At 49.6% G+C, this 14,654-nt stretch overlaps 1 protein-coding gene across 2 annotated transcripts in view; it reads right to left on the bottom strand.

Annotated features, from left to right (window-relative positions):
- The window catches only part of LOC119433001 (pikachurin), a 192,347-nt gene that overhangs the window by 157,540 nt on the left and 20,153 nt on the right, over nt 1–14,654 (bottom strand). The window contains exon 1 of one of the 2 annotated variants that reach the window (XM_037700153.2): nt 6,727–7,143. The exons of the other annotated variant lie outside the window; for it this stretch is intronic. Coding sequence (XP_037556081.1) covers nt 6,727–6,850 — 124 coding nt within the window. The 5' untranslated portion in view covers nt 6,851–7,143. Of the gene's footprint in view, nt 1–6,726; nt 7,144–14,654 lie in introns of those variants that run through there. 2 annotated transcript variants of the gene reach the window in all.

Here is a 14,654-nt window from a genome sequence, read left to right as displayed (position 1 = left end):
AAGGTGATAGGCCGGTGAAAAATATTTCTTACAGCCTGAAAAGTATAACCTTTATGAAAGCGTACATTTCCCCGCTTTAAGGATAACTGCGATGCTTTTTATCTGAAGTAGCGTGAATATGCACACGAGTACGGATGTTATCAATTTTTCTTTTCATCACACTTAAAGCTGACATCCCCACCAGTAAAATATACAGGTTTTATCTGAAAGCATGCATAAAATGACTTCTGACGTTCGACATTTCATTAACATTGATGCCATATTCGGTCTTACTCAAAACAATAACCGAAACTGCTCAGGCCGACCTCTCTGCCTTTCGGTAAATAAATTTCTCTCTCTCTCTCTCTCTCTCTCTCTCTCGAAGCCCGCATGCCTGTTAGCCTTCATTGTATAGGTGCAAGATTTAAAGAAAACAGTCCTGATATGCTCGAACAACATTCTAAATTTATCCACCAGTACAGGCCGTGGAACAGAGCGAGAACTCCTACCGCTCGCCTTAATGCGCCAGCATCAACTGTACCGGAACATCAGCTGTATACCATATACTGTACCAGCCCATAGAACTTTCCGCTGATCCTGTTTACGTTGCTACTCGTGCGAAATCTGCATAAACTAGATGTTCTCATTGTTAGAAGAAAGAACTGCTTGTCATATTCTACGCTTTCCTTGTACGCGCAAGGTGTAAGTGAGCCCGCTCAGGATTTTACGAAAGCGGGTCGTGACAGGCGAGCTGATACGGGGCGAACGAAATGTCGAGGAGCATGTGAAACACGGAAACAACGCAAGATGAATGGCGCTCGTGTTAGCAACCCGTGAAGGTACAGGTTTTACAGCATTGTGCCACCTTACTCCCTCTCTCCCAACACGGACTCTGCTTTTGGTCGATGGCGTACGGTGTCATAAATCACCCTGCTGCGACGCTGACAGCAGCTTGCTTTACTGTTTCCCTTAGAATGGGGGCCGATCGGCCTACACGGTAAAGAAATGTACGCCTTAAAAGTGAATAACGGTGCAAATCCGTATATAACTCGCACGCTTACACCCATTCTGAGTGTAAGGGTGTGAGTTAAAGGTTGATTTATAGCCCTATTCACTTTTAACGGTGTAAACTATGTTACAATGTAATGCCTTTCGTTATTTTTCTCCCAAGAGCGTATAGCGCGAAGCAGTGAAGCAGTACAAGAGACAAGGATGTGTTCTTTATTTCTCAATGCTTCGCGCCTATTTACGCCCCTTGCAACAAAAATAACGTTCTCCTTATCCTTTCGTGGGTCACACGTTATCGCAGTCGGAGACATCCGAGGGGCGTAAGTACGTCGGATATCATTAGAGACGCGAAGTCGCATAAAATTAGCTTAATTTGATAAAGTAGCTCTTCAAGACACCATTTCCACTTAGCGGTAAAGAAAGGTATGCTATTAGAGCAGGAAATTAAGGCCATAATTTCCCTTCTTCCATTTCGCACCTGAACGACAGAGCGTATGACGTCATACCGTGACCGTCATTCGCACGGCGTCATGTTTTTCTGAGCATTTACGCATACTTGAACCTTTGTTTTGTTGTTGTTCATGCTGACAAGCACTAAAAATCACGAGGTTCAACAGAGCTTAATTTTAGTTTATCGATAAGCTATCAAACTGAATAATCTCGCAGACACTGTCTAAATGCAATGAGGTAACTATTATATAAGGCGGGAACCTCAAGCTCATCTTTTGTTTTTCGTTCCTTTTATGACTTATAGAAACAGAAAGACGGTGGTGTGGATTAGCGAGCAAACGGGGGTTGCCAATATTCTAGTTGACATTATAAGTAAACTAAATGGATCAGGGCAGGCCATGTAATGCGTAGAATGGATAACCGGGGGTCTAATGGAGTAGCAGAATGGTTGCCAAGGTGAGAAAAGCGCAGTCGAGGACGGCAGAAAATCAGGTGGTGTGATGAAGGGAGGGAAATTTGCAAGCACAAGTGGGAATAAGCTAGCGCTAGACAGGGGTAATTGGAGATCGCAGGGAGAGGCCTTCGTCCTGGACATAGGACATGAAAGTAGGCTCATGATGGAGATGATGGCTTACCAAGACTGCGCTCAACCCAGGTGATCTACTCTAGTCGACAAGGGATGTTGCTGGAGCCAACGTTTTGGCAAAGGGACTTCGTTTCGTTTGGATTTATTCCTCCAATGGCAATTTACCAATAGAGTTCGGCTTAACACGCATCGCTTGCTCTTATATCAGTCCTAGAAGTTTACTTGACAGTTGTCATTCCAAGTAATCCTCTCGATGCTTGGTGAATCCTTGACGTTAAGTACGAGCAACATATAAAAAGGATAGCAACTGTCTTTAGTTTCTGTTTAAAGCTGCAGCAAAAACGTCAACTTGTCTCGGCATATGACACATACTGTTCTGCTCATATATGGTCTGTAACCCCTAACATTTAACGTTGCTTTCGGAGTTACATTTCCAACAAATTGTTCATTTATTCATCTAAAATTAAATTAAATTATTGGGTCTTACGTGCCAAAACTACAATATGATTATAAGGAACGCCGAAGTGGGGGACTCCGGAATAATTTGGACCACTTGAGGTTGTTTATCGTGCGCCTAAATTTAAGTACACGGGTGTGTTCGCATTCCGCACCCGTCGAAATGCGGCCGCCATGGCCGGGTTTTTGATCCCGCGACCTCGTGCTTAGCAGCCCAACAGCATAGCCACCAAGAAACTGCGGCGGATTTTATTCGTCTGAAAGACAAAGAAAGGTAACGTGAGTTGTATGCCTCGATACTGTGGAATTACAGCTGGCATGTCGTGCAAGATGAGTGAACGCGAAACGAGCCCATCCGCTGTACCTGTCTTCGTTTCGTCCTCGTCACGTTTCTTTTGCGTTTTTTTTAAGTATACGTACACGCAGCACACAAAGAAAGGAAGAATGAAAGAAAGAAAGAAAGGAAGAAGCGAATGAACGAACGAACAAACAAACAAACAAACAAACAAAAATTTGTTTATGCGCACTTTAGAGACATCTTTCTTGCTCTACCGCGCGATCAGAAGAATAAACAGCCACTCTAAGTGATGTTCGCCTACATTTGAAATGAACTGCAATAGCAAAAATTGATCGAAGTAGAATTAGCTCTCCAGTAAAATGGCAGCATACTGCCGAAGTAAACCCCGTACTAGGTAGTCAACAAAGCGGTATTTCAAAATGGTTCCCGAACACTTTCGTCGCAATCAGTATTCGTTCTGCTTAGACATGTGCCTATCCACAATTCTTCGCCACTGTTTCTCGACGCGGCATCCACGAAATGGTGATGCGAGGCGAGTGTGCGCCTGTGTCGCAAATGTTGGACTTCGACTGCCTGTCACCCAGCCGGGTGTCTCAAGACGCGACTGCGTCGCTCGCGTTGAGAATACGGTGCAATGTTTTCACTGGTCAAAGTTCGGCTTAAAGTCAACATCGCGCGAAAGACTGACCCAAGGATCGTTTGCCTCGTAGTCGATTGCACTATCGACAGCCGAGACTATAGCGAGGGCAGAAACATCGAACGAGAAGCAGAAGCACCCGTTCACAGAAACACAGAAAATTCCAAGTGAACTTCAATGAGAAGTGCGAACTTCAATGCGAAGAATTTCAAATCAACGTATGCAGAGGAAGAAAAGAAGCAAATAAAAAAAAATCGTACATCGTACCCTTGTAGCGTGTCTTTGATGTAGGATAACCGCAAATTGAATTCACAATATAAACTTAATCTTGGCTGCACGCAGTACTTATTGTACAACACCATGCTCCTAAACCGTCTACAGAGTGATTGGTTGTCGAACGTTTATGCAGGTAAGCGCAATGCGTGGCATGAGATGTTTTGCTTGCTGGTCGTATTAACACTGAATTGTGTCGTTTAACGTTGCGAAAGCATGACAGTGAGTTACCAGAGACGCCGTAGTGGATGACTCCGGTTTAACATTAACTCCAGGTGGTCGAAATTTGGACCCCCTGAGGCGTATTTTTTTTTTTTTTTAGTTTCAACTAGAATATCGGCTACACCAGTAGTCACTCCGTTGCACCTTAAGAACAGTTTTCACCCTCTGGGGCGTATGTTGTCCCCAACCAATATCTGTCATTTGTCTTTCTTGCGTTTACTTTCTTGAGAACTCTGCGCTCGCTACTTTCCTGTCAAGAATGCTACGTCACACCCGCCGTGGTGGCTTTGTGGATTGGTGGCTTTGATTTTTGGGCTGCTAAGCACGAGGTCGCGGGATCACATCCCGGCCAGGGTGGCCGCATTTCGATGGGGATGAAACGCAAGAACACCCGTGTACTTAGATTAAGGTGCCCGTTAAAGAAACCCCGGTGGTCAAAATTATTCCCGAGTCTCTCACTACGGCGCACCTCATAATCAGATCATGGTTTTGGCACGTAAAACACCATAATTTAGTTTTAAAGCTATGTCACGCTGATGACGCACATGATACTCGTGACTTGAATGTACAAGGCGCGCAGTGTTAAAAAGAGGAAGGGCACGTACGTGAGACAGGCGATGGTTATTGTTTGGAGACAAGATAGGCCCGAAAGGGTACTTGTCCTCCTTACAGTGCAATATAGTCAGGTATTTCCTGTCTTTCAACGTTAGGCAGTGTACCGTTTTTTCGTCCCATTTCTCATTACACGGCCTTTCGTTTCTCAAAGTCGGTGTCAGAGTTTCTTCGAACAGTGGTACCTCCCCCATGGAAGTGCTCCCCATGGCTACCGAGCCTGATGGTAACGACAATGATATCAGGGTTGATGATTGTGTTATCATAGGTAATTATTCCGGATGGTCCGAGCTCCTCTTCTACTGGTACTATCATATACGTACTATCATATCAAATCATATACGCAGCGAGTTTGACTAGAATTGAATTGTATGGCCATCCGTGGACTCTCTTAAATTCTTTTGATTTTAGCAGTTCAAAAACAAAGGCTGTTGTATTTATATCAAAATCTTCTTCATGTAAACATTCGATGAACTTCCAGCTTCGCCACATGGTAGTGCCGATTTTTACTATGGTTAAGACACTTGGATTTATTTTTCAAGATCACAGGCACAAAATTTATTACACAGAAGAGTTTCGCAAGAAGAACTAGGCGTTCCCAGAAAATGTCAGCAGCCTACTTCTATCAAAAACGTTTCTTCAATCAAACAATCTCCTACAGGCTGTTCATATACAACTGCCTCTTCGATTTTTACTATACGTTATCGCAATTTATTACTGGGTAATAGAGCCTGAAACGCACTCAGCAAACAAGCTTCGGTGCAGAGAAACGCACTGCGATTAGTTGTTGGTTTAAACTGAAATGTTCGTACTGCTTCGTACAGGACGTAGCTAATAATGTCCTGAATTTTCTGTGCATTTTTTTAACAGTACCGAAGAAATTTTAAGCAACCTAGGTTAAATGCCAACCTTTTCTAACAACCCACAGACTTGCACACTTTCATCACGCAACAATTACTCAACAACTTGATCCAAACGGCCTGGACACTTTGTATCATGCAAATCCAATAAATGGCACTTTTTACGGGTACCTTTTGGGTTAATCCTGTTTCATTTATGATACAGTGGCAGGGGTATTGGCGCGCATTACGATTAAGTGACTGAGTTCCGTGCCCCACTTCTGTAATGACGCATTTCTTAAAGAAATGGATTTATTACGCTCCCTTCGAGTTCGTTTTAGCGGGAGTACATACTCTTCCTGACGTAAAATTAGATATAGTTCTGCAGTAGTTCTTTCAACACAGTTTTCACAGCAGCAACATTTTCTTCCACAATATATGGTGCACTTAATCCTGCTGGAAACGGAAAACCCACTGTTGACGATTGAGACTTAGCTTTAAGGAGCTGTTTTGTATCATACGACAGTTGAGTGATTAGTGCACTTACTTGAACAACACATCGCTTTCACCTTATTTTGGGACAGTTCATGCTATTTGACGTATGATGACGTACTTAAGAGGCATTATTGAGGCAGCCCAGAGTCTAACACCGAGCAATGCACACAGCTCAATACCTTGCGCGGCGAGGAGGTGAAACGTCTTTCGAAGACCCAGGAGTATCACACTACCATTAAGTTTTCAGCACGACGTGGGAGAACAGCGCACAAGTTTTAGGATAAAGCCATTGAACAAAACTGTTGTCCTGCAATTATAGAAGCGCTACCGTGTGTCTTTTGATTAAGAGTCTGTGTAGCTGACAAGGCTGATGCAACTACTTACATTTTCAATTACCACGTATACGTAACTCCATACACAACTCGTTCTCCTTTCAAGCAACTGTAGCATTCGTTAGATTTCCAGCGCTTCGTACATTTCGATACGGGGACGAAACTGCCTTTTACGCGCAACTGTGCCGTAACACTACCGCCAATCGTGACCCCGGCGTGGACGTTTATGCGTGCGAAGACACTGCTGAGGCATCGTGAAAAAGAGGGGGGCCATATCTCGTTTTCTGTCATGCAGCTAGTGATCCAGAAAAGGAAAAAGAAAAAAAAAAGATTTACGACTGCTCGCAGCGCGGACGTGGCGGGTTTTATCGACTTGCGCTTTTTCGCGCGCCAGCGGCCGTAGTGCACGCCTGGCTCGGGTCCCGAGAGTCGATCGGCCGCGCTGAGTCACGTATACGTACACGTCGCTCGCCGGCCGCGCGTCTGTGCAGTTGCTACGGCCTGCACCGCCGGGTCTGCGGCAAAAAAGTTGCGCTCACCTTGGAAGGCTGCCTCGAAGCCCACAGTCTCTGCCGAGCACAGCACACAGGGAAATCCCGCGGCAGCGACCCACAGCCCAAACACGAGAAGCGCGGCCATGTTGGGTCGATACGGAGCCGGCATGGTTTTTTCGGGCGCCCGTCGAAAAGCCGCGCGCCCGCTCTCACCGAACCGAAAACGCCGGGCCCGCCGAAAAAGAAAAAAAAACTGCACGAGCCGTCGAACGTAATTCCGATCTTCAAAGGCAGGTAGGGTCAGTGGTCGTCCGCCACGACAGTCCTGCGGTCGCTGAGATGCTCCCTCGCTTTCGCGCGACTGCTTCTCGACCCTTCCATGGGGAGAGCGTACGGGCAGTGTGCGCGGTGTTTTGACTCCGGGTCGCAGTTGGTGCCGGCACGCCGCCCGTTCCGAAGCACTCCGTAGTGTGCGTCGAGTGGGGCGGACCTCCGTACGCACGGTGCTTACGCCCAGGGGGCACGACGGCGCTGGCGGTTCCAGGGTCCGCAACGCAGGCGCTGCGCTGCCTGGTGGCAGACCCGCAAAACGTGAAGGCGATGTCGCTAGAAGGCGCGGCAGGCGGTGCATTCTCGTTATCGATCGGCCAAGGCGTTGCATGGCAAACCTTCTGAACGGCGAGAGTGCGGAAGTGGACCAGTTCTAGACCGCGAGGCAGCAGAAGCTTCTGTCGTTACTTAAAGCGTCGGCGACGACACCCAGCGGACGAAATATCGTCAACATTTTCGGACATTCGAAGCATGCGGCCACCGATAATGAATTGGCTAGCCGTCGGAGTAGTTGGCGCCCACGTTCAATGCTTCGTGTAAAGACACACATCAATTATGCCAATCTTCAAATCAAGACACAACTGGATTTTCCCTTTTATTCCTCTTATACTGACGAAAGCCCTCGATATGCTCTTAACATTATTTCATATCGCCCGGGTGCTTCTGAATGCCGTCAGGTCTCTCGTCGTTCCGACACGTGACACAAGGCCTCATAAAAACCAATTTGGCTTAGACCTGCTCGCGCCTTTTCCGAGGGCTCTGTCGTGTGGCCTTGGATCCCATGTCAGGCTCCTGCCACTCCCTAAAGTTTGGCTTGAAATACCGCGGCACGTATTGGATTGTGAATTGCCCGTCGCCAGGCAACTACGTCATCGAGCCAGTGACATCTTCCGTCGACAAACGCCATCATGGCTGCGAGAGAGTCAGCCACCTAAAGCCGTACCATGAATGACCCTCTGGTTGTCGCAACGCCTTAAGTGACCAGGATGGCACCATTTCGTCGCCGGCATCAATGTATTGAGGAACAGTCCTTGAGTGAGGAAAGCCAGCAAAGTGCATGGTGGTCGGTAATAACTGAGAAATGCCTGCCATACAGGTACGGTAGGCATTTTGCGATGACCCAGACGAGAGCTAAGCACTCGCGTTCTGTGATGGAGTCATTTTGCTCCGCGGGCGACAGAAGGCGGCTTGCATAGGCGACAACGTGGTGTAGGCCGTGCTGCTGTTGTGCAAGGACCGCGCCTATACCGTGGCCACTGGCGTCGGTACGAACGTCCGTGCTGGCTGACGGGTCGAAATGTGCTAGAACAGGTGGGTTTGTTTGGATGGCAACAAGCGATGAAAAGGTGTCCGCTTGTTCACGACCCCAAGTGAAAACGACGTCCTTCTTGAGTAGGCCAGTGAGAGGGCGAGCCACTTCCGCGAAGTTCTCTACAAACCGACGGAAATACGAGCACAGGCCAAGAAAACTGCGGACGTCCTTGGCCAACCGTGGAGTAGGGAACTGACTAGCGCGGACATTGTCAGGGTCTGGCTGCACGCCTGCAGCGTCAAGAAGGTGGCCGAGTACGCAGATTTGACGGTACCCAAAGCGACATTTTGACGAGTTAAGCTGAAGACGAGCACGGCGAAAAACATCAAGGACGGTGGACAGGCGAGCGAGAAGGTTTTCAAACGTAGTCGAAAAAACGATAACATCGCCCAGGTAGCAAAGGCATATGGACCACTTGATGCCTCGAAGAAGAGAGTCCATCATGGGCTCGGAAGTAGCAGGAGCGTTACATAGGCCAAAAGGCATCGCTTTAAATTGACAGAGGCCATCAGAAGTCACGAAGGCGGTCTTCTCGCGGTCTTGGTCGTCCACAGCGATTTGCCAGTATCCTCAGCGCAGGTCGATGGAAGAGAAATATCTGGCGCCGTGCAAGCAGTCCAGTGCGTGATCAATACGCGGGAGAGGATACACATCCTTCTTGGTAATATGGTTGAGGTGGCGGTAGTCTACAGCAGAATCTCCAGCTACTGGTCCTTTTTTACAAGTATGACGGGCGAGGCCCAAGGACTGCATGAGGGCTCAATTATGCCTTTGCCCAGCATTTTCCCCACTTCCTGTTGGATGACAGCACGCTCCGGAGCTGACACATGGTAAGGCCGTCAGTGAATAGCATTCGCATCTCCGGTATGAGTGCGATGGGTGACGATGGAAGTACTGGCCCAGGGGACGGTCGCCAAAGTCAAAGATATCCTGGTAGGAAACCAGCACGCGGCGAAGGGCAGCGGACTGTGCTGGAGTGAGGTCTCCTGATATCATGCGGGCGAAGTGGTCGCAGGACGAACCTGACTGCGATGACGGCGGTGGAAAAATCCGGTGGAGGTTCTGTGGTCAGGGCAGAAACCGTGTGGGCGGCCAATGAAGTCAGATGAGCGAGTGATATGCCGCGAGGAAGAACTCGCGTCGAGAAGCCGAAATTGAGGATGGGAAAAGAGGTGCGGTTGTTTGTAACTGTCACCGCCTGTATAGGGGAGCACGACGTTGCGTGTCATGGTGACCTCTGGAACTAGGGCAGACAAGGTAGTCGCCATCGGGTAGGGGCAGAAAGGCTGAAAGCTGGACGTATATTGCGGCTCGCCGCAGTGGGGAACTGATGGCGGAGGCAGTCGAAGAAACTCGATGGAGCGTAAGCGGGGTGGGCCGCCATCGACGTTGTCGGAGCACGAAGGAAGTTCTATCTGGAGAAGTCCCGTGGAGCAGTCGATAAGGGCAGCGTGCGTGGACAGAAAGTCGATTCTAAGGATGAGGTCATAGGGGCACTGTTCTAGAACAGCAAAAAGAACAGATGTGTGGCGACCGGAAATGGTGATGCGTGCAGTGCACATTCCAAGCACGGCAGGTGTACTCCCGTCGGCTACTCGGACGGTCGGTGAAGCCGCGGGCGTCAGGACTTTATGGAGGCGGCGGCGGAGGCTCGAGCTCATTGCAGAAATTTGTGCGCCGGTATCAACAAGAGCTGTAACTGCTACACCATCAACCAGAACTTCAAGAAGGTTGCATCTGGTATGAGGGACAATCAGGGGATTTTCAGGCCGGGTCGTAAATGCAGCGTCACCTCCGGGGGCTGCACTGGCTAGTTTTCTGAGAGGCGGTCAAAGGGAGACCGAGAGCGGCGAGCTTGGGGCGAGCGGGACTGACGGCGCTGGGGCGATGGTGAGCGGCTGATCCGGTTTTCCCTAGGAGGACGTTCAGTACTTGAGGCCTCAGGACTGATCGACAGAGCATATGGTGCACGGCCCGGGCGATTGTTAGTGTTTGGTCGGTAAGACGTGGGCCAGCGGCTGCGGCAATGGCGGGCGATGTGTCCAATCCTAGAGCACTGTGAAGCAGATGGGCCGGTCATCAGGTGTGCGCCAATCGGCTGGATATCGATAAAGTGGCCTGAAGGTCGTGTTCGGTCTTGCAGCAGCTGACGACATGGGGAGACCTGGTTGGTAGCAGCATTACCGTTATCAAAGGCCGATAAAATGCCCATATGCGTGACCTCTTGGCAGATCACGGCCTGAATTAGAGAAATTGTAGCCAGGTTGTTGCTTTGCATACCGTCGTGAGGGGTAACGGGTGCCATGGCCTCGAGTTGTCGACGGACGATCCTGGTGACGTTTTCTGGAGCTTGCGCTTGCCGAAGCGTCGCTAAACCTCCGCATGAGGACGTGGCAGCCGTATTGGGAAGACGGTCGAAGCGGTGAGTGATACGCTGACTTTTGGCCTGCTGAAAACGACGGACATTCAGCGATGACCGACTCCGCTGTAGAGCAGTTCTTACACAGTAGCAGATTGAACGCGTCATTGGCTATGCCTTTCAGTACGTGTCCCAGTTGTCCGCTTCAGTCATGTCCTTGTCGACCTTGTGGCACAGAGACAACACGTCCTGAATATAAGAGATGTACGGCTCTGTGGACGTCCGAGCATTAATTGCGAGTTCCTGCTTGGCCGCTAGTTGTCGTCCGATAGGTCTCCAAATAGATCGCGTAATTTCTGCTTACAGACGTCCCAACTTGTCAGATCTGCCTCATGCGTCTCGAACCAGAGTCGCGCAGTGCCCCGCAAATAGAAGATGACATTCGCAAGCATTATCGTCGGGTCCCACTTGTTAGTGCTGCTGACGCGCTCATACATTGCCAGCCATTCATCGACGTCCATGCCGCTTGTGCCGTTGAATGTCCCGGGATCACGAGGGCGCAAGAGAATGAGCGGTGACGGGCCTTGCTCACACTGGGTCGCTTGGTCGGTCATTGTGGTGGCAGCAATGCGCCGTCCGCTGCGAAGATACAGTTCTAGGTGTTGTAGCGAGCTTACCCAGCATGTCCACCAAAGAAGTTACGGGGAGATTATATATACAATGAATATATTTACAAGGTAAGGCGCACAACGCTACAGCAATGGTAAGGCGAGCGGGTGTCTGCTTGCTTGCTTCGTATACCACGGCGCATACCCACCAAGGGGGATTGGCCAAGAAGCCGATGGTTAAACAGGTGGGGTGGGGGGAGAAAACTTTAAGGAAAAAGTATTGTGAGGGTACAGCTGAAATTATTCAATGAAACTAACTGATGTTAGAGCCGTTTTTTATTTTATTTTGTAGGGAATCGTGTGCTTTTTGAAAGGAGAGCGGGTGCACACCAGAAAGCCACACCGTCGTCGTCGTCATTGTCCAAGCACCAACCACAGCATCGCCGCTCGTGACAATATCATTTGGTGGATGCTGAAGAAGAAACGACCAGCTATGCGCCTCCAGCTATGCTGGCGTGAGGCATCATCACGTTCCTCTGCTTGAACTGTTTTCTGCGACCTTGAGGCGCCTTCTTAATGAATTCCCCCTTACACTTGCTTATTTTCCCGCAGGACAAGCAACGTAGAAAGAGACACCTATTCCCTTACTTAGATGTGTACGAATGTTATGAGCTATGTGAAAAAGATCATATAGTATATAGCCGCGAAGTAAACACACTGTCATCGTATCATATATGAAGTAGAATGAGAAAAAGTTAAAAAGCTACCATTTATTTTAACCAAGGCACGTGCACGGCGAGAAAGCTCACAAATACGCATTTTTGAACACGATCATGAGAGGCTAAGATGTATCTCATAACGCGCTTGCACACTTTTTTAAAACAGGAACAACAAGATAATAAACATATAAACGAAACAATGAAGACCTCTCGATTTCTCCATGCACTCACTTTTCGTGCAGTGCAACACGCACTGCATGAATACCATTCTGCAACCCACGCAAGTGAAACGGCTGTGGCATCGTTTTGTCACTGAGGCTAGCAATTAACTATATCTAAACCATTCATAGGCGTTCAGATCTTACTTCGGTGCACCAAGACAGCGTGCGAATTCGTTCATTGAAGTGAAACTTTGGCCACTTTCTTTCTCGGCGTCTGGCACGTCCGTTCAGTCGGCTTCTTGCCGAATAAAGTGGGCCGATCCTGGTGTGAGTGCAATAGTGGGCTGGTCCCGCAGATGGCGTGATGATCGCGGAGTCTACGTAATCCGATGTCGTGTGGATCCCGTGGGTAGCGTATAAATTCCAGGTAGGTTCTTCTCTCGCCTCGTTTCGGTCCTCTTGATAAAAACTTCCGACAGAACACATCTCAAGATGGCTGTGGACGTTAATGCAGTGCAGCGACACATAGCATGGCTGAAGACACCTTTATTTGGTAATCTGTTGTGATCACTTAGAGATTTGGAAAAGCCTGAACGCTTGGCGCGTGCGGACGCCTCCGCGCCGGCTCCCGCTTTCTCGCAAATTTAAATGTACCTTGTGCCCAGTTTGGTGCCTTTTATACTCGGAATCGGATTCTTGAAGTTCTTTGCCTCCTGGGGAGACAAGATTTCGGCAAGTGCGTGACCTCTGGACTTTTTTACGAGTGATTTCATCTCTCGCCGCCCCGCCACGGGCTCTAAGCCTAACGACGAGTACGGCCGTCGCCATTAACGCCGTCTCGACTCCGACCAAGCCGCCACCAACCTCAGCCCTCCCCGCGCCCACCCCGGCTACGGGGGCCTCCAGCGATTACAACAAACGAGCCTTCCACCCAATAACGACCCTACATCGACGGAATACGAAGTCAAAGTTCAAGACATGATCCCGGACGACTTTACCGCAGACGCTGGCCGGACTATTGTGGCGCCACGCTCGTCAGTAATCAAGACTGCGTTGAGCGAGCCAAACCTCGCTAACCTGCAGCAAGAGGGAGGAAATACGAACGCAACCGTCTCAACAGCGAGGAACTCCGTGATCAAAGCAAGCAAGATGCCCGCGCTGCCCCAAGACGACATCAAGATCGTGATTCGCATACTTGGCGGAATCAACACAGCCAAGGCAGGCCAACTTACGACCGCCAAAACAATTTGCATGGCTGCTTGCATCGAACCTAACGTGCTAAGCGAGCACACGATATGCCCAAATTTGAAGCAAAACATCATGGTGGTCAGCACACCGTCCGAAGCGAACGCATCAGGATCCGCAACATTTCCATAGAAAAACAAACGTTTGAGACCACTGCATATAGGACGGCACCGCACGAAACGTTCAAAGGCGTTATATGAGGGGTCCCGCTCGATGAGACGCAGGACGCCATAAACCGCAATAACGTCAACCCACGCAACCCGCTCGCACTGGCGGCAAAGAAAATCAAGGAAACTGGCACGGTCATCATCGCCTTCGACGGCTTTCCAGTCCCGAACTATGTCAGATACGACAACGCCCTGATCAAGTGTTCTCTTTACCGCAAGCAGATGGCCATGTCCCACGTGTGCGGCAGCCTCGACCATCGTGCCGACGTATGCCCCTCGCCCGACGACGCCATTTGCCAAGGCTGTGGACTCGCTAACACTAACGCAGACCATGTGTGCACCTCGATGAAGTGTGTTCTCTGCGAGTGAAATCACGTCACGGCAACAAGGAATGCGCGAACCACTTGCAACTTCCCTACGTCGTCCGAAGACGACGAGTTGAAAGAAGAATCGCAGCGAACGCAAGCAAAAGCACCACGGGATCAGGACCAATTGGCCTGAGTCAGCAAGACTTCCCGCCGCTCAAGAACCGCGAGTGTAGCGCCATCAACGACAGCGTGGCCGCCAACGCAGATGGCTCGCTTGTCCGGTGAGCGGGGGCGCTCGAGATCGAGGAACCGCGGTCGCCCGTCGTCACGGTCCGGAGGGCGCTCCAGGAAACCGAGCCAGAGATCCACGACAGGGATACGATACCGCCAACTCGTGGGCGGTCATCACCGCCCACGAGTTGGCGGTGATGACCGGCTGACGTGGGCCCAACGAGCTCAGCAGCAGCAACAACAGGCCACCCGCCAGGTGAGTCACACGGCACGGCCAGAGCAAGTAGAAATAGCAAATACGATTAAAAGACTAGAACACGAAAACAAAGAGTTAATGCAAACAATCACACAACTTGTCGAGGAAATCAGAGAACCCGAAATGCCACCAACGCCACCAGCCTCCGACTCTAATCAAACCGAAACCACATCAGAACCCATGGTAGTGGAGGCATCGGTCGCGGAATCCACGAGCAAACCGCATAAGAGAAAAGCCGCGACAAACACACAACCATCGAGCACGGACAGCGACATTA

Source organism: Dermacentor silvarum, chromosome 11 (genome assembly GCF_013339745.2).
Source record: "Dermacentor silvarum isolate Dsil-2018 chromosome 11, BIME_Dsil_1.4, whole genome shotgun sequence".
Classification (NCBI taxonomy): Eukaryota; Metazoa; Arthropoda; class Arachnida; order Ixodida; family Ixodidae; genus Dermacentor; species Dermacentor silvarum.
Note: the sequence above shows the minus strand (reverse complement) of the source record. Positions and strands in the feature narration are given on the sequence as shown.